This window comes from Camelus dromedarius, chromosome 12 (assembly GCF_036321535.1).
Source record: "Camelus dromedarius isolate mCamDro1 chromosome 12, mCamDro1.pat, whole genome shotgun sequence".
NCBI classification, from domain to species: Eukaryota; Metazoa; Chordata; class Mammalia; order Artiodactyla; family Camelidae; genus Camelus; species Camelus dromedarius.
This window is the reverse complement of record NC_087447.1, coordinates 64,288,342-64,313,160: the sequence shown is the minus strand read 5'-3', so window position 1 is coordinate 64,313,160 and position 24,819 is coordinate 64,288,342. Positions and strand designations below refer to the sequence as shown.

At 45.4% G+C, this 24,819-nt stretch overlaps 3 protein-coding genes across 3 annotated transcripts; all 3 read right to left on the bottom strand.

Moving 5' to 3' along the window:
* Nucleotides 1-2,346: 2,346 nt before the first annotated feature.
* On the bottom strand, nucleotides 2,347-4,275 carry LOC105102910 (lysine-specific demethylase 4D-like). The gene has a single exon (XM_031459311.2). The coding sequence runs from the start codon at nucleotides 4,273-4,275 to the stop codon at nucleotides 2,347-2,349; it is 1,929 nt and encodes a 642-aa protein (XP_031315171.2).
* Nucleotides 4,276-11,913: 7,638 nt separating this feature from the next.
* LOC105106725 (lysine-specific demethylase 4D) lies at nucleotides 11,914-13,437 on the bottom strand. Its single transcript, XM_031459389.2, has one exon. It carries the CDS (start codon nucleotides 13,435-13,437, stop codon nucleotides 11,914-11,916), a length of 1,524 nt encoding a protein of 507 aa, XP_031315249.2.
* Nucleotides 13,438-18,850: 5,413 nt separating this feature from the next.
* KDM4D (lysine demethylase 4D) lies at nucleotides 18,851-21,322 on the bottom strand. The gene has a single exon (XM_064491889.1). It carries the CDS (start codon nucleotides 21,017-21,019, stop codon nucleotides 19,493-19,495), a length of 1,527 nt encoding a protein of 508 aa, XP_064347959.1. The 5' UTR covers nucleotides 21,020-21,322; the 3' UTR covers nucleotides 18,851-19,492.
* Nucleotides 21,323-24,819: the final 3,497 nt, after the last annotated feature.

Below are 24,819 nucleotides of genomic sequence, written 5' to 3'. Positions count from 1 at the left end.
TTATGTGATGGATATGACTGAAAGAATTATTTTATTCAATCAGCCCTGATATAATTCCATTGCAGGCAGACCAATTACAGATTCCAAAATGTTCTTTTCCACACCTTCGTTATCATCTAAACAAAGGTCTGTCTTGCACTAAGGTAAAAGGGAGTTCTGAACATCCAGTTCCCATGTGTGTTCCAGTTCCCCCACAGCGCCACCAATGATGCCTGGGATACTAGCCAAGCATCACAATTCAACCCGATTCTGACATCACCTATCTGGAGATAGCATCTGATCTCCCAGGTTGAGGAGCAGGTCCCACAAGACTGCCCTCCCCCCACACTTTCAGAAGCCAGTCACAAGCTCCAGGTTGTCACCTGTGCTTCCCAGCCAGCAACTACAGATTGGAAGCTCCCACCACCCTCTCCTTGGATTTCAGGCATCAGTTGCAGGTCCAGGTTGTCACCTGTACTGACCAGCTGCCTAAGTCAGAGGTTCCCACAACCCCCTCTTTGGGTTTGATTAATTTGCTAGAAGGACTCACAGAACTCAGAAAACATTTTACTTACTAGATCACTGGTTTGTATCCTTTTGTAATAACTCAGGAACAGCCAGGGGGAAATGATGCACAGGGCAAGGTATGGGGAAAGGGCACCGGGCTTCCAGACCTCTCTAGGCATGACACTGTCCCCGAATCTCTACATGTTCACCAACCCAGAAGCTCCCTCGACTTCATCCTTTTGGGGAGTTTTATGGAGGATTCACTACAAAGCACGATTGATTAAACCATTGGCCATTAGTGGCTGATTCAACCTCCAGCCTCTCTCCCTTCCTTGCAGGTCTGGGGTGGGGCTCAAAATTCCAACCCTCTAACCAAAGGATCGGTTCCCCTGGCAACCAGCCCCCATCCTTTTGTGACCTAGGGGCTTTCCAGTACCTGCATCATTAACATAACAAAAGACACCTCTGCCACTCCCTTCACTTAGAAAATTCCAAGGCTTTTAGGAGCTAGGGACCAGGAACAGGGATGAAGACTAAATATGTATTCATATTATACATCACAAGATCACATAAGGTGACTTAAATTCTCCTATTTTTAATGTGTTCCTTTCAGCTTGTTTTATTTTCTGTAATTAACACTTTCCAAGGTTGCTTGGGTCCTCATGATTGCTATATTCTCATGGTGAAATTTAGCTTTTAGACCCTTTCATTTACCTTTGAGCCTCAATCTAGTTTGTGTGACATTAAAGATTCATGACTCCTGGTTTCTGTTTATATTTTTCTTGGTATAGCTCTGTTCTTTCACTTTTAACTTTTCTGAATCCCTTTATTTATTTATTTATTTTTTTTTTAATTTTTTTGAATTGAAGCAGTCAGTTACGATGTGTCAGTTTCTGGTGCACAGCACAACGTCCCAGTCATGCCTATGCATACATATATTCATTTTCATGTTCTTTTTCTTGAATCCCTTTGTTTTAGATTGTTAAAAAGAGAAACTGAGGTATATTAAAAGTTTATTTGTGCAAAATGTAATTCAAACTTGGCATCATCCGGTCTAGCAGAAAGGAGAACCGCAGAGCGGTACCGAATAAAAGACGTAGGCAGAAGGGCGTGGGAATGAGGACATTATACCAGGCAAAAGAGCAGGTGGGTGCTTGCCAGGGGACTTTCTTTTAGGGATTCTTCTGATTTTCAAAACTAAAAAAAAAAAAAAAAAAAGAAAGAAAGTTGCAGCTACACATCAGGATAACAACTTTAATAAACATCAATAAAGTTACAAATATCCATGAGACAGAACTAGTGAGCAGATCCAAATGGGCAAAGGTCTAGCTAGTTTTGGCATGTGCAGTGGCCCGGGAGGTAGGGTGTGTCAGAATCCCAGCAGGGTGAGAAGCTCCTGAGGCTCCCTGTGGCTGCGGCACTGTCCACTGGTGGCCAGGATCAGTGACAGAGAGGCCCAGGTGAGACTTGGGGATGGAGGGGGCCTAGCCAGATTCTCAGTATCATCCAGTGTTGCCCCGAATTACTGTGGGGATTAGGGGCACACCCCTGCAGGGAGGTACCCTGAGGGTGCCATCAGAAACAAGCAGCGTCCATGGCATCTAGGCCAAGGCAGAGGCCAAAGGCCCATCAGTGTTCAGGAGTGGGGTGAGAATCCCTGAGAAGTACATTTCATGGCAGCTGTCCCGATGGGAAGGTCCACTTTGGAGACTGCTGGGAGCCCTGGTTGTCATAGTAGGAGAAAGCATCTGGCAGCTTCGGAAATGTGTCATTTCTTGGACATAAAGCATCTCCACTGGGGACAAGCCCAGCCCAGATTATTACTTGGCTGGGAGCTTCTGTGGTTTCTGGGGTTGAGACTCAGATAAAGACATATTTGGCAAATTCTTCAGTCATCATGGGCTCATAGATTGAAGAGCATCCATTGGTGGAGAACCCATTACAGGACTCAAGAGAGGCAGCTACCTCTAGTTTTAGCTCCAGGGAATCACAGCCAGGGATGTGGGAGATTCTGGTCTCGGCATCTGGGACCTGGTTTCTACAGGCATAAGAGTGCTCCAAACTTATAACCTCACAGAGGTTCACAGGAGCCCTGCAGTCCTCAACTGGGTCTCTGGGGAACATTCTCTCAGTCGCAGTGACTTTGGGAGGAATCAGAGGGATGCTGTCAAGGAAACTGGCTGTAATACTGTCCAAGGATGTGAGGCACGGGCCAGGGTGCATAGGATTTTCTGGATCCAATGGGGGTCCCAAGGGTTGAAGATCAGGGGCACAGCAGCACCCAGAAGCTTTGGCAAGATGCTGGCGACTAGAGTTCCGCGGTGAAGTCTTGTGTATCAAGGGCTCACTGGCAAGGAGGCACTGAGCCTCAAGGTCCAAAAGGCGCCTCTTAGCCCGGGCTCCGACAGTCGGCTCACGAATCCCCTGTTCCCGTGGACGCCGAGTAGGACCACATCTGCCTGTTGGTTGGAGATCAGGGATGGATGGACCTGGGGTAGGCGGCAGGGTCAGGCCAGGCTCCGTGGAGTTGCTGGTGGATGGAGGCCTGAGGTGGGCGACAGAAGAACCCCAAGCCAGCGAGGGGCCCGGAGACTCCGGACACACAGGGGCACTCCGGCAGGTCCCATTACCCAGGACCACAAATCTCGATGGGGCGCGGGGGCGCTGGCGCTGCTTCAGCCCCAGTACGGCATCGGCCGGCACACGGACGTCCCTCCAGGTGCTCAGGCCCTGGCCGCCAGGCGCCGTGGGCCCCGTGTGGTCCACCACCGCCCGGTCCTGCCCGCGTTTCCACAGCTCATAGCGCTCGGGCTGCAGGATGCGCACGAACGCGTCCATGGAGAAGGACACCCGCGCCTCCCCGCAGCTGCACTGCGAGGCCACTTTGCCATAGTCGATCCAGCGCGGGGTGGCGAAATTGATGGCTTCCGCACAGTTGAAGCCGTGGTTGAAGCCAGAGTGGTAGCCATAGGGGAACGTCACCATGAACTCGCCAGCCTCCTGAGTGACCCGGCCGAACGGGATGCCGTTGTCCTTGAGGACCGTGGGCGAGATCAGAGCCACCTTGTGCCGCAGGAAGGCCCCGCAGCCCCGCGAGCTGCCCGGGAACAGCTCCTTGGCCAGGCGTTCCAGGCGCCGGCCGTGCTCCGGGGGCACCGCGTACCAGGTCTTGGGCTCCCCGAAGTGCAGGAAGTTGATGCTGTACAGGTCCATGTCCTCCGTGTGCCAGGCGAAGGCGGTCTTCCACATGCCGAAGTACAGGTAGGGGCTGTTGACGCCTTCGATGACCACTCCGCACTCCTGCTCCAGCAGGTCCTGAGTGGTTCCCAGGTGACCCAGGTTCCACTCTTTGGTGTTTTCATCAAATAAGGAGCCACTGATGTCCGCGCCGTAGATCGGGGAATCATAGAGGCGTGTTTTCCAGTATTTGCGCTCCAGATCATCAAAATCATAGTACAGCGGAGTCTGGTATCTGTCGCTGTTGGTTAAGCGGCGATACTCGCTCACGGTCATGGCCTTCTTCTTTCTGTGGTATTGAGTAAACACACCTGCCTTGCCAGTGACCACCTGCTGGAGGGGAGTGGCTATTAAGATGTCATCGATGTCATCGTAGGTCTGCCTGGCTTTCCAGCCTTTGGGTGGGATTACCTTGGCCAGGCCCGCTCGGTGTGCACCTTGGGATTCCATATAGGCTATGTATTTGTTGAAATCTTGGAATTCTTCCGTGGTTGGGCGGAAGGTCATAATCGCACACCTTGGGTTCTGGGGACCAAGGTGCTTGGCCCTCATGGCTGCACTAGGATGAGCAGCAGACTCCCAGGCTCTCAGGCAGGCTTCAGACACCTGAGGATGCTGGGGACGGATGTCGTCTCTGTTCTTTGTTAATCGTTAGAAAAGTTACGATATATCTGTGAGGCAGTAACTGGGACTTGAACTTGTCAACAAGCGAGGTGCTGTCTCTTCTTCCAGGCTTGTCGATCCAGCAGAGGGACTCCAGGCTGGTCAGTATTTTGTGCCGAAAGGAGAGAATACTTCCCAGTGGAGAAGGCTCTCTGAGCCAAGTCGTGCCTCAGCCTGCAGCTCTGCGAGTCTCCTCCGTTAGGGGGATAAGAGCCTCCGAGGCAGACCCACAGGCTTGAGTGCGTGGGTGACGTCTCACCTCACTGCAGCAGGATGTCTCTTCCTGGAAGTTTCAAAGCCAAACCTAAAGAAAGGAATACAGAATATGTGAAAATAAGTGCATGCATGACAATAGAAATACTGATTTAACATCATGCTTTTAAAAATTGGTGTAATTTCAAACCTCAAATTTAAGGGCAAAAATACACTTTTTTGGTGTGAATGTAAATGGGTGAAACCTCTATGGAAAACAGTATGGAGTTTCCTCCAGAAATTGAAGAGAACTGCCATATAATCCAGCAATCCCACTACTGGGTATATATCCAAAGGCAATAAAAACAGAATATCCAAGAGTATCTGCATTCCCACATTCATTGCCGTATTATTCACAGGGGCCAAGATATGGAAACAAGCTAAGTGTCCATCGGTAGATGAATGCATAAAGATGATGTGGTATATATACAGATACAATGGGACACCCCTCAGCCATTCAATAAAGAATGAGATTTTGCCATTTGCAGTAACATGGATGGGCTTGGAGGATATTATGCCGAGTAAAATAAACAGAAGGACAAATATGACATCACTTATTTGTGGAATCTTAAAACAAAAAAAGAGAAAGAAATAGATAAAGTGGTTGCAGGGGGATGTGGGAGAGGTTGGAAAACATATACAAAGTTTTACCTATAAAATGAATACAATCTGAGGATCTAATATAAAACATGCTGATTATGGTTGGTGACACTGGAATGTACAGTTGAAATTTTCTGAAAGATGAGAATTTGAAAGTTCTTACCAAAAAAGGTAAGTATGTGAGGTGATTGTTGTGTTGATTTACTAGATGGGGGAATCTTTCACAATGTCTGTCAAATCACCACAAGGTCCACTCTCAATATTTTATATTTTACACTTATATATACCTTATATGTCAATTATACCTTAGTAAAGCTGCAATTTTAAGGGAAAAAATTAGGACAAATCATAAGAAAGAAAAGGGGGGACTATCTAACTGAACTAAAAGGAAATTGGCAAGTTTGAAAATAAATGAGTTAAGCACTCAACTCAAGAAACAGGGTACATTAAACTGAAAGGTAAATTTAAAATAGGAAAACAAAGATAGGGGCTGAAACCACTGCAAAAAAATACCCCCAAAAAACAAAACCTCAAGAAAATGATACCCCTGTGTGCGGTTCTCTTTCTCTCTGAATATATAGATAGACAGACAGCTAGATAGACATACACAACTACACTCACTTTAAGCTTGTGATTGAAAAATAACTCTTAGGCTCACAGGCACTAATACTAGAAATAAAGTGACCTACCTGCTACCAACAAAATCCAGATTCCAGTCGGAGGTATTCAGGGACCCAGAGAGATGGTGCTCCCTTGGCAGCTAGTGTCCACATGCAGACCCCGTCCTGGGCGCCGCAGCTTTATACCTGAGCAGCGCTTTAGTTTCATCAGCACCAATCAACGAGAATCACGTGATGGGGGTTCCGGCTCCTCAGCCCGCTTTTTCCAGCCCCTGTTGCTTTTTTAAACCAGTCTTAGAGCGAACTAAGAAGTTAAAAAGAAAAGGAGTCGGATAGTCAAAACATGCCAGTATTAAACGAAAGAAACCCGATCTAACAGCAATTAATATCAAATGTATTTATAAGATTAAAGATGGACATCTCAAAGTTATACAAAAGAAAATCTCACAAGGTAAATATTACAGTGATGCACTTTATGTGCCTAGCCACATAGCACTGACACAGACACCACAAGGACTAAGAATTTTAAGGTAACGCGGACGTATTTGAAATCGTGGTGAGAGGCTTTTTTGAACACCTTTCTCTCGGAAACTGAGAGATGAGCAGAGAAGAAAATTAAGAATGCTATAGAACTTTAAGCAACAAATTTAACCATCTTGATTATATAACTGGCAACACCCACATAGCAAAATGGAAAATGCTATTCAATATATAGAAAACTTTTATAGGAATTTACCGCTAGAAGATCGCAAATTAAATATCAATAAAAATTCCATAGAATCAACATATTGAACACAATCTTGATCACAATGAAATAAAATTGAAAATCCACAATTAAGAAACTGAATTCAAGCATATTTATTAAAAAATTAATATCCACAGAGTATCTACAGTAACATCCACGTAATAGCTAAAACTCTATTGATTTTTACATTGAATGCAAGGGATTAGCAAAAACAAAGCAAGAAAAAGAACTATGCACAAGAAAAGGAAAGATAAAAATAATGATGGAATGATTGAAAAAAAAAAGGAAAACAACCATATACCAAAGTAGAAATGTCACTAAATCAGAAATCTGATACCTAAAAGTAAAATAAAATGAAGAACTGGCTATGCTGATAAAGTTTCCAGGGCTGGAGCCGGCAATACACAGCATAGCCTGGAGCATCTTACAGCGCTTGAAATTAAGGGCCTGTTAACAACAAGCACAGTGATGTGGGCACCTCAAAGGGGCACAGGAATCAGAAAACAGCCCCAATGGCCGAAGCTAAAACAATTTCAGCAACAAAATAATGAAAGTAGTGTCCAAAGATGACCCAAAGCTTAAAATGTATCTGAGTTCATGCTGTTATAAAGGGTTGATGAAATTAAAATGGAGAAGAGACAAATAACCTCTTCTGCGGAAGATCCCAAATAAATTATGTAGTACTCCACCCCAAAGGAAGAGAGTGTGGCCCCCTGCTCCCTGAGCGTGAGCAGCAGGTAAAGGGTGGCCAGTGGGGTGGGATGGGGGGAGGGTGTGGTTTTATAGAGGACCCAACCAAACACTATTCCAGCCAAATCTCTGTCAAGAGTCAAAGATTACCTGGACACTATTGGTCCTTGATGTGATGTGATTAAATGTGATAAAATTATCTCTGTAATCCTTTCAGGAAGAATGCATAAACCCAAGATAATCGTAAGAATTAAAGCCTCAGACAAATTCCAGTGGGTGGGCATCCTACAATATACCTGACCAGTAGTACCCCAGAATGGTCATGTTTCTGTATAAATATTTTGTCAAAAACAAGGAAGAGTGAGAATCTGTTAACAGCAAGAGAAAACTAAGTAGACATGAAAACTACACCTAATTTGAGATTTTGGAACAGTGAGAGGACGCTGGGTAAAAACTGTGGAAGTCTGAACAGTCTTTGATAATAATAACATCTTGTTACTGGTTCATTCATTGCAATAAATGTACCATAGGAATTAAGATGAAATACGGGGAAATGTCAGTGGGGTAGGTTGGGGACTCTCTGAACCATGTTCTCAACTTTCTGTAAATCTAAAAGAAATTAGATATTTCTAAAAATCATAAAGTAAATAATAAATAAACATGAGATGACATCACTGAACATTATTAGGATTAAAAACTTAGAAATATAATCTAGATTTTTGAAACAACGTACAAAACAAGACATTATAAACCAAATGATTCTATGAACCACTACGTGACACTATGTTAGTGCATTTTTAAAAACATTTTAAAATTATGAAATACAAAGTATTTGTAGGAATCTATAAAGTATATATGGACCATTCAACAAACGACTATACAGTGAACAGAAGTGGAACAACGCCTGGGTCAAGAGATCCAACGTTGCCAGGCGCCGGGCAGCCTGGCTCGTGCTTTCAGCCTCCTACACTGACCTTATCCTAACTGCTCGCAGAGTAATTTTTTTCTTTTCTTTTTGAATTTTTTTATTTGCGTAGTAATCTTAATAAATATTTAAAAAATAAAAGTGTGTCTAGATTTGCAAACTTTCTATCACCATATATAAAAACAACTCTTTTTATGAACTTTAATATATTCCTTTGTGTATTTGTTTCATCCTTTATATTGCAGCATGTACGTGGACTTTGTTCTGTTTGGGGGCTTTAAAGGATTCAACCGTGTAAACTTTCTACTGCTGCTGGGGCTGTGTGTTGCTTCTACTTTTGATCTCTTACACTGTTACTTTGAAAATTCTGTGACATCTATATCGGAGCACACGTGCACCCATTCCTAAAAATGGACCCTTGGCCAGACAATATGCAAATTCAAACTTTATCTTGCCAAACTGCTTTCCAACAGTTTTTCCCAGTGTACACACTCTCCAGCTGCATGTGAGGGTGCTCATTGCTCTCCACTGTTGCAAAGTTTTGGTGATTACTGATCTTTTTAGTTTTAGCCAATCAGGTGAGGGCGTAGGGGACTTCATAACAATTTGCATTTCTGTGATTACTTCTGAGGGTAAAATCTTTATCTGATGTTTATTGGCTGATTGGATCTGCTCCTCCATGAAGTGCATCAACAAGTATTTTGTCCATTTTTCTGCTGGGCTGTCTTCCTGTCTTCGTAGTACTTGTATGTTCTGTTCACTGGTTCTTTATTGGATGAGGGTAATGCAATATCTGTTCCCACTCTTTGAATTGTCTTCACTCTCTTTTTTCTGTCGTTTGATGAACAGAAGTCTCTCCTTACCTGTAAAATAACAAATGCTATGAAAAGTAGCTGACCTACAGTGACTATCTAAGGCCAGTTCAACCCACACTGCATAGAATAACGTATTTAATCTTCAGTCACCTGCAAGCGAAAGTCTATTAACCCTATTTCTCGTAAGAGGAAACTGCATCAAGGAGATATTAAAAAACTTGCTCAAGATGACAGCTCCAGTAAGTAGTAAAGCATTCAAAGAAGAATCTCCAAGATGATTCCTCAAAAGGAGGACCAAGAGGGGTGACTGCTCCCCGATCAGACTGTGATACTTGAGCTGCAATGGACAAATACATCCACGTACAGAATAGAGAGGTAAACACAGACACACGTATATGTGGGACTCTGAATATGCTGGAGGTAGCGCACCAAACCAATGAGGAAGAAGGGACTATGCGGTACGTGGTAGTGGTATTGGCACTATTTTGGGGGGTCGGCATGGAGCTCTACCCCACAACACTTACATGAATAAATATGAGGTGAATTGCAGACAAAGCAAACGCAGAATTTCAAGAGAAAATATTGAAGAATGTCTTTATGAACTCAAGGTGGAAAAAGTGTCCTAAATCACAACAAGCACCAAGATGCAAATGTCTGATATAGTCAACTGATTCCAAAGGAATGACCGGGATGTTTACTTTTACAGGTTGACTGGGCTAACAGATGCCCAGATAGCTGGTAAAGCATTATTTCTGGGTCTGTCTGCATGGCTGCGCCAGGAAGTGATGAGCGCTTGCATCGGTAGATTGAGCAAAGATCCCTTTCACCAATGCAGGTGGAATCATCCAAACCACCAAGAGCCTGAATAGAACCAAAGAGCAGAGGAAGGACAAACTTACTCTCTGCTGAGCAGACACATCTGCCTTTGCCTGCGTGGGGTATCAGACATAGGCACGTCCGGTTCCTAGGCTCTTGAACCCACACCCGGACCGTATTCCTTGTTCTCCTTTTCCAAATGGCCCATCTGACAGATTGTGGGATTTCTTGGCCTCCATATCCACATGAACAAATTCCTCTAACAAGAGCGAAGTGTGTGTGTGTGTGTGTGTGTGTGTGTATCTTATTGGTTCTATTACTCTGAAGAACTCTGACTAATAAAACAACATAAAAAACTGACAGAAATAACAGTCTAGGAAAAGTTTCTCATCATACATGAAACAGACTACGAATTCGTGCCCTGAATATCACATAACTTCTACAAAACAAAAACAAAATATACTCAAACCCAAAAAGTGGACAGAGCCTTAGAATATGTAATCTCCAAAAGAGGAAATCTGAATGGCCAATAAATATGAAAATTTGCAAAATGACTACTAATTAGGGAAATGCAATGTTTTAGCTACTTCTCCACAGCCCCCACCCCCACCCACCGTGGTCCATAGCACAACTCAGGTGATTATTGAAATATGCAGGTAATATCCTGTCAAGGCTGTTTTAAACTTTCAACGCCTTCTCATTTCAAGTCGAAAACATTCAGATACTCCACATAAGCTACAAGGTCCTACATACCCTAGACCCCGCCTCTCTCCTTCTTCCTCTCTGTGCCCCAGGCACAAATGAGCTTCCCTTCTAGCCCTGGAAGAACAAAAACAACAAGGTCCATGGCAGGCCTGTTACATCTGCGCTTTCCTCTAAATGGAAATCTGCTCTGGACCTTCCTTCCTGTCAGCTGGGACTCGGAAAGGTCTCCTGCTCTGTGACGCTTTCCCTGACCACCTGAACCAGCCTGGCTCCTGCCCACTCTGCTCTGGCATCCATCCCCTCCCCTTTCATTCCTTCACAGCACACATCACTGACTGAAATGATCTTATTCACTTCCTTGTGGGCGTGTTTATGGGGACGAATCAATGATTCAGTCATGTGGAAGATACAGAGTATCGAAGACAGCGGAGACTTGGAGGGGAGATGTTCAGATGACGGCACTCTCTGTCTTATGTTTTCTCATTTCTCCCAGCAGCTTGGGTCAGCCAAGTACCGGCTGATTTCACCAAATCACCCTCAAGATATGGCTGCAAACCAAACCCCTCAACCCTGCCAGCCAGCCAGAACCCAACAACCATCCCCCAAATTCATTCACCAACACCACAGAATGTAACCAGCTCATAAAACTATGTTTTTTTTGGAAACGGTTTATTATATTTATTAAGAAAAGTGCACAAAAGAGTAATCCCTCTCAAATGACTGAATGAATAGCAATAGAAATAAAGTCAGATTTTCACATTCTGATTATCTTTCACATATTTGTGAACAAATACTGGCAGAGAACACTTTTCAATAAACCAACACCTCAGAAAGATTATAAACACTTATCTGAGCTTCTACTGACCTACTACATCAAAGGGGGCTAGTTTAGCAAAAGCAAAACCTGGGGTGGGGAAGGAGTTGGAGGAAAGGGAAAGGAGGGAGAGTGGAGGGTAAACAACGCCCAGGAACTTCAAAAGCTCCGCAGCACCCAGAGCTGGCCCCCGGGGTGGGAGGCTGAGGTAGCTCGGACACCGGCAAACTCAGCAGAACCAAGTTCCCAGACACACTGTGGTGTCCAGGGGAGGAAGCTCAGCTGGTGACACAGGAGGGAGCAGTTTCCAGAGATCCCCGGGTCTGGGAGGAAGAACAAACTTTGGAGAATTTGGTAAATAGCATGGACCCAGCTGGTCCAGCAGCAACACGGGAGGGATTCTCATGCAAGACCAGTGACCTGCAAAGACCCAAGCTCTGAAATGGACACGTGGCCAGTCTCAAGGATCCTCCACATACAAGAGCAGTGGGTACAAAGGCATCCCCTGGGGTTAGGGGATGGGGAAACAGCAGTCCTTGGAAGATTTAAGCAGGATGCTGGAGTCCAGGGCTCAGCGGTGCACGGCTGTCCATGGAGGGTCCTTCCAAAGGCAAGGGCTGAGCCTCCGGGTGTTGAGTAGCGTCTCCCGAGAGGCGCCTCTTAACCCGGGCCTGGACAGTCAGCTCCTGAGTCCCCTGTTCCCGAGGACGACGACCGCGACCATGTCTCTCATTTGGATGGAGATCCGGGGTGGATGGACCTGGAGTTGGCAACAGGGTCCAGCCGGGCTCTGGGAAGTTGCCAGTGGTGGCAGCCCTGAACTGAGCGCCAGGGGAAGAACCAGGAGCTGGCAAGGGGTGAGGGGATCCCGTACGCATAGGGGATCGGCGGCAGGTACCACCGTCCTCGGCCACGGGTCGATGGAGGGGCTGGAGCCGGCGGGGAGGGCAGTGCCTCAGCCCCAGCGCGGCCTCGGCGGGCACCCGGACGTCCCTCCAGGCGCTCAGGCCCTGGCCGCCAGGCGCCGTGGGCCCCGTGTGGTCCACCACCGCCCGGTCCTGCCCGCGTTTCCACAGCTCATAGCGCTCGGGCTGCAGGATGCGCACGAACGCGTCCATGGAGAAGGACACCCGCGCCTCCCCGCAGCTGCACTGCGAGGCCACCTTGCCATAGTCGATCCAGCGCGGGGTGGCGAAATTGATGGCTTCCGCACAGTTGAAGCCGTGGTTGAAGCCAGAGTGGTAGCCATAGGGGAACGTCACCATGAACTCGCCAGCCTCCTGAGTGACCCGGCCGAACGGGATGCCGTTGTCCTTGAGGACCGTGGGCGAGATCAGAGCCACCTTGTGCCGCAGGAAGGCCCCGCAGCCCCGCGAGCTGCCCGGGAACAGCTCCTTGGCCAGGCGTTCCAGGCGCCGGCCGTGCTCCGGGGGCACCGCGTACCAGGTCTTGGGCTCCCCGAAGTGCAGGAAGTTGATGCTGTACAGGTCCATGTCCTCCGTGTGCCAGGCGAAGGCGGTCTTCCACATGCCGAAGTACAGGTAGGGGCTGTTGACGCCTTCGATGACCACTCCGCACTCCTGCTCCAGCAGGTCCTGAATGGTTCCCAGGTGACCCAGGTTCCACTCTTTGGTGTTTTCATCAAATAAGGAGCCACTGATGTCCGCGCCGTAGATCGGGGAATCATAGAGGCGTGTTTTCCAGTATTTGCGCTCCAGATCATCAAAATCATAGTACAGCGGAGTCTGGTATCTGTCGCTGTTGGTTAAGCGGCGATACTCGCTCACGGTCATGGCCTTCTTCTTTCTGTGGTATTGAGTAAACACACCTGCCTTGCCAGTGACCACCTGCTGGAGGGGAGTGGCTATTAAGATGTCATCGATGTCATCGTAGGTCTGCCTGGCTTTCCAGCCTTTGGGTGGGATTACCTTGGCCAGGCCCGCTCGGTGTGCACCTTGGGATTCCATGTAGGCTATGTATTTGTTGAAATCTTGGAATTCTTCCGTGGTTGGGCGGAAGGTCATAATCGCACACCTTGGGTTCTGGGGACCAAGGTGCTTGGCCCTCATGGCTGCACTAGGATGAGCAGCAGACTCCCAGGCTCTCAGGCAGGCTTCAGACACCTGAGGATGCTGGGGACGGATGTCGTCTCTGTTCTTTGTTAATCGTTAGAAAAGTTACGATATATCTGTGGGGCAGTAACTGGGACTTGAACTTGTCAACAAGCGAGGTGCTGTCTCTTCTTCCAGGCTTGTCGATCCAGCAGAGGGACTCCAGGCTGGTCAGTATTTTGTGCCGAAAGGAGAGAATATTTCCCAGTGGAGAAGGCTCTCTGAGCCAAGTCGTGCCTCAGCCTGCAGCTCTGCGAGTCTCCTCCGTTAGGGGGATAAGAGCCTCCGAGGCAGACCCACAGGCTTGAGTGCGTGGGTGACGTCTCACCTCACTGCAGCAGGATGTCTCTTCCTGGAAGTTTCAAAGCCAAACCTAAAGAAAGGAATACAGAATATGTGAAAGTAAGTGCATGCATGACAATAGAAACATTGATTTTACAGCACATTATAAAATATTGGTATAGCAATGCTAATTTCAAAATTAGAATTTAAGGGTAAAAATTACACTTTTGCTAAGAATGCAATTTGGTGCAGCCACTATGGAATACGGTATGGCAATTTCTCCAAAAATTAAGAGAATTCCCATATGATTCAGCAATCCCACTTCTGGGTATATATCTAAAGGAAATAAAAAACATTATATCCAAGAGATATCTGCAGTATCACTAAATGAGGTGTTCTTTTCTGAAAATCTTTGTGATTTTTCCAAGAAAATGTTAAAAACACTCAATTCCACAGGTTTAAAAACAGTTTAAAAATAAAAACTAGGAACTTGATATCCCAATGTGTGCTTCTCTCTCTCCCTCTCTCTCTCTGTTATATGTTTATATTCATGTATATGCACACACACACACACACACACACAAATACATAGGTAACTACAGTCACTTCTTTAAACTTGTGACATAAAAATATCTCTTTAGCTCACAGGCACAATTAATAGAAATACAGTGACCCACCTGCTACCAACACAATCTGGATTCCAGGTGGAGGTATTCAGGGACCCAGAGAGGAGGTATTCAGGGACCCAGAGAGATGGCGCTGTCTTGGCAGCTAGCCTCCAAATGCAGACCCCCGTCCTTATTCCTCTGGCTTTATACCTGGGCCAGGGTTTAATCTGATCAGCACCAATCATCTGGAATCACGTGACTAGGGTCCTGGCTCCTCACCTCACTTTGTCCATCCGCTTGGTTTCCTTAAACCAATCTTAAAGCGAACTAAGAGTTTGAAAGGAAAGAAAAGGAAAAGTCAAACCATACAAATATTATTAAACGAAAGAAACCTGGTCTAGCCCAATTAATATCAAATATATTTATAAGATTAAAGATGGACATCTCATTGTTAGCAAAAGAAAATCTTGCAGCATAAATATTACAGTGATGCACTTCACACACCTACCCACACATGGCACTGAGACATGCACTACAAACACTGAGAATTACGAGGTAAGACTGACATATTTGCAGTCGTGGTCAGAAGTCTTGACCATATACAAATTGAAACCCCACAATTAAAAAAATGAACCCAACCCCATTTATTTAAAAGTTAATATCCACAGAGTGTCCACAGTAATAGCCACGTAATAGCAAAAATCTATTGATTTTTATGTTGAACTCAAGGGACTAGTGAAAGCAAAACAAGCAAACAAAAACCCCCAGCATTATGCCAAAGAAAAGGAAAGATTAAAAAAAAAATGATAGAATGATTTAAAAAACAAAAGGGAAAACAACCATATACAAAAATAGAAATGTTACTAAAACAGAAATGTGACACAATAAATAAAATAAAAGAATGAACTGGCTATACTGATAAAGGAAATAAAGTTTCCAGGACCCTAGCGGAAAATAAAGGTGAGCCTGGAGCATCCTGTAGGTCTTGAAACTAAGAACATGCTAAAAACAAAGGCAATGATGTGGGCACATCAAAGGGCCACATGAAACAGAGGACAGAGCCCCAGTGGCCAAAGTTAAACCAATTTCAGCATCATTCAGCTGAATGATGACCCAAAAAGTATAAAATAAATGTCTATGACCTCATGATTATATAAATGGTTGATGAAATTAAAATTGAGAAGAGACAAATTATCTTCACCACAGAAGACTCCAAATAAATTACATACTACTTCACCCTAAAGGAAGAAAGTGTTCACACCCTGCTCCCTGAGTGACAGCAGCAGGTACAGAGTGGGAAGTGGAGGTGGGGGGTGTGGGGAAGGGCAGGTAACTTTATAAAGGAGGCACCTGCCAAACACCGTTGCACTCTGGTCAAGGTTAAGAGCCATAAATTCCAAGGATAGTGTTTGTCCTTGATGTGATGTGATTAAAATATGATAAAATTACTTCTGTAATCTTCTTCCAAAAAATGCAGAAAGCCCAGCTAATCATCAGAAAAGCCTCAGACAAATTCCAATAGAGGGGCATCCTGTAATATTTACGACCAGCATTCCTCCAAATGTTCACATTTCTATATAAACATTTTGTTGAAAACAAGGAAAGTATGAGACCTTGTTACAGCCGAGAGAAAACTAAGACATAAAAACTAAGCATAATTTGGTGTGTGGATGAGATTTTGGAACAGAAAACAAACGTTGGGTAAAAACAGAGGAAATCTGAACACATTATAGGCTTTGGTAAACAATAACATCTTGATATCAGTTCATTAATTATAATAAATGTACCATAGGAATTGAACTGTTACATAGGGGGAAATGTCAGTGGAGTCAGGTGGGAACCCTTTGAACCACGTGCTCAATTTTCTGTAAATCTAAAAGTGTCCTGAAAAATTAAGTATATCTAAATAAAATAAATAATAAACAAGAGACGGCATCAATAAACATTATCAAAATGAAAAAAGGAGAAATATAATCTAGATTTTTGAAAGTCTATAAAACAACAAACTATAAACCAAATGATTGTATGAACCACCACGTGACAATTTTTTAGAGCATTTTAAAAATCATTTTAAAATTATGAAATATAAAGTGCTTGTAAAAATCTATTAACCATATATGTACAATTTAACAAACCACTTTAGGGTGAACAAAAGTGGCACCAACACCTGGGTCAAGAGATCCAACGTTGCCAGGCGCAGGGCAGCCTGGCTTGTGCTTTTCCTCCCAGATTACAGCCCCCTAGCCTCCTAGACTGAACTCATCCTAACTATTGGCATAGTAATTTTGATAAATATTTTAATATTATAACTGGGTCCATTTTCGGAAACTTTTTGTAACCTTATATGAATACAATTGTATTTCTGCACTTTAATGTATTCTTTTGGTGTATTTTTCTAATTGATGTTGCTGCAGGTAGCTGGACTTTGTTCTGTTTCAGGGCGGTAAAGTATTCAACCAGACAAACTTGCCACAGTCTTTCCAAAGGGGACCTCCTATAGTATTGCTCTGAAAATTCTCTGACATGTATAACGAAGCTCATGTACATTCATGTCTAAAAGTGGACCTTTGGCTACAGAATGAGTAAATTCAAACTTTCATCTCACCAAACAGCTTTCCGACAGCTTTCCCCAGTGTACACACTCTCTTGCTGCACGTGAGGGTGCTCTTCACTGTTGCAAAGCTTTAGGGATTATCAACCTTTTTAGTTCTAGCTCATCAGGTGAGGGCGTAGAGAGCTCGCATAGCAATTTGCATTCCCTCGATTACTGCTGAGGGTGAAAACCTTTTTCTGATATTTGTTGGCTGATTGGATCTGTCCCTTTATGAAGTGCATAATCAAGCATTTTGTCCATCTTTCTCTCTTTGTAGTACTTGTATGCTCTGTTTATCAGTTCTTGACTGACTACGAGGAGTATGTTATCTGTTCTCCATCTTTGATTTGTCTTTTCACTCTCTTTTTCACATCTTTTGATAAACAGATGTCACTCTTTATCTCTAATAGAACCAATGTTATGAAAAGTAGTTAATACATGGTGACTATCTAATGCCAGACACTGTTCAACGCATTCTATATACAATAACTTATTTAATCTTCATAATGACCCTATAAGGTAAATCCTGTCAACCCTATTTCTCATAAGAGGAAACTGCATCAAGGAGATAGTGAGAATCTTGCTCAAGATGAGAGATCTAGTAAGTAGTAAAGCATTTGAGCAAAAATCTCTGAGATGATTCCTTCAAAGAGAAACAAAGGAGGGGCAACTTCTAGGGGACAGTACAGCTCAGTGCTACAGTGTAATGCCTAGCATGCACAAGGTCCTGGGTTCAATCCCCAGTACCTCTACTGAAAAAAATAAAAATTAATTAATTAAATTCTCCCCTCCCAAAAAAGCAGGAAAATAAAATAAAAACAGATTTGGAAAATGTCTCTGATCAGAAGGATTTTTTAAGAAAAGAGTGGGGACTTCTCCCCTATCAAACTGTAATACTTGAGCTGCAATGGACAAATACATGTACGTACAAAATGGAGAGGTCAAACACAGACACATGTATATGTGGGAATCTGACTAAGATGGAGGTGGTGCATCAAACCAATGGGGAAGAATGGACTATTCAACATGTGGTAGCGGTATTGGCATTAACTCTTTCTTTTTGGTGGGGCGGGGAGGGGGAGGCATAGAGCTCTAACTCATACTACTTACGGAAGTAAACTTAAATATGCAGGTCATACTGTTTCAAACTTCCAGTGCCTTCTTATTTAAAGTTGAAAAAACACAAATACTTACCATAAGCGACAAGGTCCTACATACCCTAGACCCCACCTCTCTCCTTCTTCCTCTCTGTGCCCCAGGCACAAATGACCTTCCCTTCTAGCCCTGGAAGGAAAAAACCACCCAGGTCCATGGCAGGCCTGTTACATCTGCGCTTTCCTCTAAATGGAAATCTGCTCTGGACCTTCCTTCCTGTCAGCTGGGACTCGGAAAGGTCTCCTGCTCTGTGACGCTTTCCCTGACCACCTGAACCAGCCTGGCTCCTGCCCACTCTGCTCTGGCATCCATCCCCTCCCCTTTCATTCCTTCACAGCACACATCACTGACTGAAATGATCTTATTCACTTCCTTGTGGGCGTGTTTATGGGGACGAATCAATGACTCAGTCATGTGGAAGATACAGAGTATCGAAGACAGTGGAGACTTGGAGGGGAGATTTTCAGATGACGGCACTCTCTGTCTTATGTTTTCTCATTTCTCCCAGCAGCTTGGGTCAGCCAAGTACCGGCTGATTTCCACCAAGTCACCCTCAAGATATGGCTGCAAACCAAATCCCCCAGCCCTGCCAGCCAGCCAGAACCCAACAACCACCCCCCAAACTCGTTCACAAACACCGCATAATGTAACCAGCTTATAAAAATACGCTTTTCTTGAAATCGTTTATTATATTTATTAAGAAAAGAACAGAAAAGAGTAACCACATCTCGATTGAATAAACTACACTAGAAATAAAGTCAGATTTTCACATTCTGATTATCTTTCACATATTTGTGAACAAATACTGGCAGAGAACACTTTTCAATAAACCAACACCTCAGAAAGATTATAAATGATTATCTGATCCTCCACTGACCTAACTGGTCAAAGGGAGCTAGTTTGGTCAAAAAAAAGGAGGGGGGATGAGGGGAAGGAGTTGGAGGAAAGGGAAAAGAGGGAGAGTGGAGGGTAAACAACGCCCAGGAACTTCAAAAGCTCTGCAGCACCCAGAGCTGGCCCCCGGGGTGGGAGGCTGAGGTAGCTCGGACACCGGCAAACTCAGCAGAACCAAGTTCCCAGACACACTGTGGTGTCCAGGGGAGGAAGCTCAGCTGGTGACACAGGAGGGAGCAGTTTCCAGAGATCCCCAGGTCTGGGAGGAAGAACAAACTTTGGAGAATTTGGTAAATAGCATGGACCCAGCTGGTCCAGCAGCAACACGGGAGGGATTCTCATGCAAGACCAGTGACCTGCAAAGACCCAAGCTCTGAAATGGACACGTGGCCAGTCTCAAGGATCCTCCACATACAAGAGCAGTGGGTACAAAGGCATCCCCTGGGGTTAGGGGATGGGGAAACAGCAGTCCTCGGAAGATTTAAGCAGGATGCTGGAGTCCAGGGCTCAGCGGTGCACGGCTGTCCATGGAGGGTCCTTCCAAAGGCAAGGGCTGAGCCTCCGGGTGTTGAGTAGCGTCTCCCGAGAGGCGCCTCTTAACCCGGGCCTGGACAGTCAGCTCCTGAGTCCCCTGTTCCCGAGGACGACGACCGCGACCATATCTGCCAGTTGGATGGAGATCCGGGGTGGATGGACCTGGGGTCAGCGGCGGGGTTGGGCCAAGCTCCGGGAGTTTGCGGGCAGTGGCAGCACTGAACTGAGCAGCAGAGGTAGAACCCCGGGCCAATGAGGGGCGCCGGAACGCCGGACTCACAGAGTGTTGGCGGCGGGTCCTACTGCCCGCGGCCACCAGCTTCTGCAAGGCCAGGCGGGGTGGGCGGTGCCTCGGACCCATCGTGGCCTCGGCGGGCACCCGGACGTCCCTCCAGGCGCTCAGGCCCTGGCCGCCAGGCGCCGTGGGCCCCGTGTGGTCCACCACCGCCCGGTCCTGCCCGCGTTTCCACAGCTCATAGCGCTCGGGCTGCAGGATGCGCACGAACGCGTCCATGGAGAAGGACACCCGCGCCTCCCCGCAGCTGCACTGCGAGGCCACTTTGCCATAGTCGATCCAGCGCGGGGTGGCGAAATTGATGGCTTCCGCACAGTTGAAGCCGTGGTTGAAGCCAGAGTGGTAGCCATAGGGGAAAGTCACCATGAACTCGCCAGCCTCCTGAGTGACCCGGCCGAACGGGATGCCGTTGTCCTTGAGGACCGTGGGCGAGATCAGAGCCACCTTGTGCCGCAGGAAGGCCCCGCAGCCCCGCGAGCTGCCCGGGAACAGCTCCTTGGCCAGGCGTTCCAGGCGCCGGCCGTGCTCCGGGGGCACCGCGTACCAGGTCTTGGGCTCCCCGAAGTGCAGGAAGTTGATGCTGTACAGGTCCATGTCCTCCGTGTGCCAGGCGAAGGCGGTCTTCCACATGCCGAAGTACAGGTAGGGGCTGTTGACGCCTTCGATGACCACTCCGCACTCCTGCTCCAGCAGGTCCTGAATGGTTCCCAGGTGACCCAGGTTCCACTCTTTGGTGTTTTCATCAAATAAGGAGCCACTGATGTCCGCGCCGTAGATCGGGGAATCATAGCCGCGAGTTTTCCAATATTTGCGCTCCAGTTCCTCGAAATTCAAGTGTGGTGGAGTCCGGTATTTGTCACTGTTTGCCAAGTGGCGATACTCGCTCACGGTCATGGCCTTCTTCTTTCTGTGGTATTGAGTAAACACACCTGCCTTGCCAGAGGCCACCTGTTGGAGGGGAGTGGCTATTAAGATGTCATTGATATCATCATAGGTCTGCCTGGCTTTCCATCCTTTTGGTGGAATTATTTTAGCCACGCCCGCTCGGTGTGCACCTTGGGATTCTATGTAAGCAATGTATTTATCAAAATCGTTAAACTCTTCTTTGGTTGGATGAAATATCATTATTCTACAAGTTGGGTTCTGGGTACATTTGGCCTTAGACTTCATACTTTCCATTAATAAACAACAAACTCCCAAATTTTTAGGTTTGTTCTGTATAGGAGAGGATACTAAAAAATGCTACTTTTTCAAAAGTGGGTTTGAATATCTTTGAGTCTGCGGGAACCCCCGGTGGACTTTTATGCAAATGAGATATTCTTCAGGGGAGTCCACTGTGGGGAGCCCAGGACTGATGATGCCTGAGCCTGCAACTAGATGATGTTCCTCAGTTGACACCTGGCTGTGTCCTTTGAGGTCTAGTGAATCACCCAGTCCTGGGTGGGTATTCTAAATGTAGTGTCTTCAGGACAGTGTCGAAAACAAAACCTAGAAGGAAAAAAAAAATACAGAAAGGTTGAAAGCCAATGTTTGGAAAAAGTTATAAGAGAACTACAAATAAAATCACCATGGAATATAACTGCCCGCTGAAATTAAGGCTAAAATTCTATAAGACCGACATTACAAGAGATGGTGTTGATGTGGAACAAGGTAAATTCTCATACCCCAAGGAGAATAGAAATCATTACCTTCACTTTGAAAAACTATCTGGACAGTATCTCTAAAATCGAGCTTACCCATGTGCTATGATTCAGCCATCCTAGGAAATGTGTGTGGCTGTGCACTAAAGTCACAGCAAAGAATAGTTTGAACATTATTTCTAGTAGCTAAACACTGCAAACAAGCCAAACGCCTATCAATGGTAGAATGGAAAAATACATTGCAGTATATTTATACAATGGAATACAACATGGCAATGATTTCATGTGGTTTTTATCTATTTTATATGTAGCAGTTAGTATCTGCAAGCCTCAAGCTCCCTCTGTCCACCTCCCTCCCCACCTCCTTCTCCACTTCCCCATAACCAAAAGTTTGTTTTCTATGAGTCTGTTTCTGTTTGGAACAGTTTACTCTTATTATGCAAGTTGTCTCAGAGTATAGAAAAAGTTGGAAAGCTACTCAGATGAGGCTACTCTGATCTCTGATGGCAAAACCAAAAAAAAAAAAAAAAAAAAAGGACAACAGAAAATAAAGCTACAAGCCATTTTTATTTATAAACATAGATGAAAGCATAAAGTAGAGTGTTATCCAACAACAGCAATATAGTAAAAGAATAATACATTCTAACCTAATAGAATGTATCCCAGAATTCCAGGATTGCAAGGATGATTCGATATAGGAAAATCTAATGATGTAATTCAGAATATTAAGGAAGAAATGAAAAATACCATCTTGTAGATACCAAAAAAGGATTTAGTGAAATTCAACGTCTATTCACGGGCGTTTTTAAGTTCTTACTTGAAAACATCAAGAGAAAGTTCTTTTTGTAAGATAAAGAATTTCAGTGTAGGCAGCTCACAGAGAAAAAAATGTGACAATGAATATATATTTGTTCATGTATAGCTGAAAAATTGTGCTCTACACTGGAATTTGACACAATATTGTAAAATGATTATAAATCAATAAAAAATGTTAAAAAAAAAAAAAAGAATTTCAATGTAAAAATAGCAAGTAGCAGCCTTAACAGTGAAACAAAAGTAACAGTCCCATTAATGGCAGGGGAAAAAAGGCACATTAGCAAACTATTTCATTAACACATTCCAAGTGCCCCTTAAGACTGTTTCCTAATCCTTTTATACTCTCCTAATTTCCAGCCTCTAAATGTTCTAGTACACCTTCCCCCCTCTTCAAACTTCAAGTACATCTACTCCATCCCACCTAGAATCGTCCAAATGTCCTAAAAGTCCCTGCATGATCTGGCCCCTACATGATCACCTCTTACCTCACCCCTTTCTCCTTGTACCCACTGCTCTCTCAGTTCCAGCCACACTCCTGGCTGTGTCTCCTGTCTGGTGGTCTTGGCACCCAGGCAACTCTCAAGTCTCAGCACAAACATCACCTTCTCAGTGAAGTCTCCTCTGATAGTCTTGCTTTGGATAAAATTCGAGATGATTTTCCTCTCAAGAAAACATGTACTCCCTCAAGAAAATATTTCCAAAGAAAACAAGAACCAACAATCAGGACCCAGTATCTCTTCAAGATTCTACTCAAATCAGCCCCACCCTAATTCCATCCTTCCTGATCCTATCCTGATTGAATCCAACCAGCTATCCAATCATCTCCTCCAACTGTCTAGTAAAAGGCCTCTTTTTTAAAAGCTATCAGTCCACAAAACACAGGTATTTTGCCTGAAATCTTTCCTTGGAGATTTCTTACAAGAAAACACAGGAGAGAAAGACCTGCTGACCCTGCACAAGTCTGAAATCATATCTCAAAAACAAAAGCAATTTTGTAAACTCAGTTTCCTCTATAGCCAGAGCTACTGTGATTGGAGGACTTGCCAAGAAGACAGCGTGTCACTGAGTGGACGGGAAAGGCTGGCAAGCCCGCGGAGGGTTAGTGCCTGGCTCCCTCCTACAAGGGAAATTACCCAGGCTCACCTGTCCGGAGGGACAGACGTGCCTGCTCTTATCTTCAGTTGGTGCATGAAATTGGAGGAGACTTCCTAGAGATTCTGAATCTACTTGGAGTCACCTTATAAAATTGTTGGACATTTGTGAGTTACTGGTTCTGGACAAATTCCCTGGAAGTTTGCCAGAAACCAAGAGCAGATCCAGGTTTTGTGGGCTCTGAAAGTTATACAGGTTTCAGAGTCCTTTTGGGAACTGAAAGATTCCCCTGGGAAAGCTGCCAGAATGGGAGGAAAAGAAGTAGAGCAGAGTCAGCAGTTATCAGGGCAAGAAACACCATCCGGGTCTGCACATGAATCAGGGAGGAGAAGAAACCTGTGCCAAAGAAATGGGGCGAGGAGGAGGTCAAATGCCTTTAGAGATCAGGCCCTTAATCTTCTCACCTTGCAGTCCCCCCAGTAAGACTATAAAAGATCACCTTGCCTGCCACTGTTCAGTCATAGAAACCCCCCCACATCTCCTGTGGTCTGCAAGACATACCAGAGGTCCCTAGAGCTTATCTGCAAGAGGGCGCTAGGGCCGGGGACCAATCCTCCACCACCCCTATCCTCAGGGAGGTCACCACAAGTTGGCTTCATAGACTAAACATAAAGCCTTTTTCCTTTCTTTGGGGTCTGGGATCTGGGGCAAAAATAGCCAGGCAGGGCTTCCTCTCTGTGACCCCTGTTGGTAGCTTTCGTAAGAGTGCATCAAACAAATGTTTGCTGCAGCCCCGCAGGGGCCCTATGAGTGAGCAGTGGTAGCTCTCGGCACCTCTGCTCTAGCTGGAGCCTCATGCCCCAAGGAACACGCAGAAGGAGGGTTACAGAGGATCATTACACTCCTCTCTTTTTCCAACTTCAGTGTCAAAGGGTGAAAGAAACAACCTCAAGTTCTCTAGAGAATGTACTGCTAATAACTGGTGGGGAGGGGAAGTAACCAACAATCTGGCTCATCCTTAAGGAAGTATGACAAATGCAATTAACTTAGACTCTAAAGATTGGGTGGAAGTCAGATAACCTCTCTTCCTATTCCACATATAGCTGATGAGCACTCCGAGTCCTGGGGATAGACTGTTATGAAGGAGCAGCATTGTCCAAAAATGACCCTAGATGTTGATCCCAAAACACCTGAACAACAGGCTAGCCTAGACTCCTTCCCATGACTGGAGGGCTATGCCATCCACAAGGATCCAAGGTCCCCAGGTACCCTCTAAAGCACAGGGCCGCTGCTTTCCCAGACAGTGGTAAATGGCTGGCATGACATCTAGGCAGCTCAATTCCCCAAGCAGTCTGAATGTCCCTTTCTTAAGAAGGTTGTTGCCGTCAAAGCCCTATATGAAGGAAGAGAAAAGGGGGAGGGGGCCTCCAC

Coding starts and splice junctions, on each gene's coding strand:
- LOC105102910 (XM_031459311.2), bottom strand. CDS start 4,275: ATGAGGGCCAAGCACCTTGGTCCCCAGAACCCAAGGTGTGCGATTATG.
- LOC105106725 (XM_031459389.2), bottom strand. CDS start 13,437: ATGAGGGCCAAGCACCTTGGTCCCCAGAACCCAAGGTGTGCGATTATG.
- KDM4D (XM_064491889.1), bottom strand. CDS start 21,019: ATGGAAAGTATGAAGTCTAAGGCCAAATGTACCCAGAACCCAACTTGT.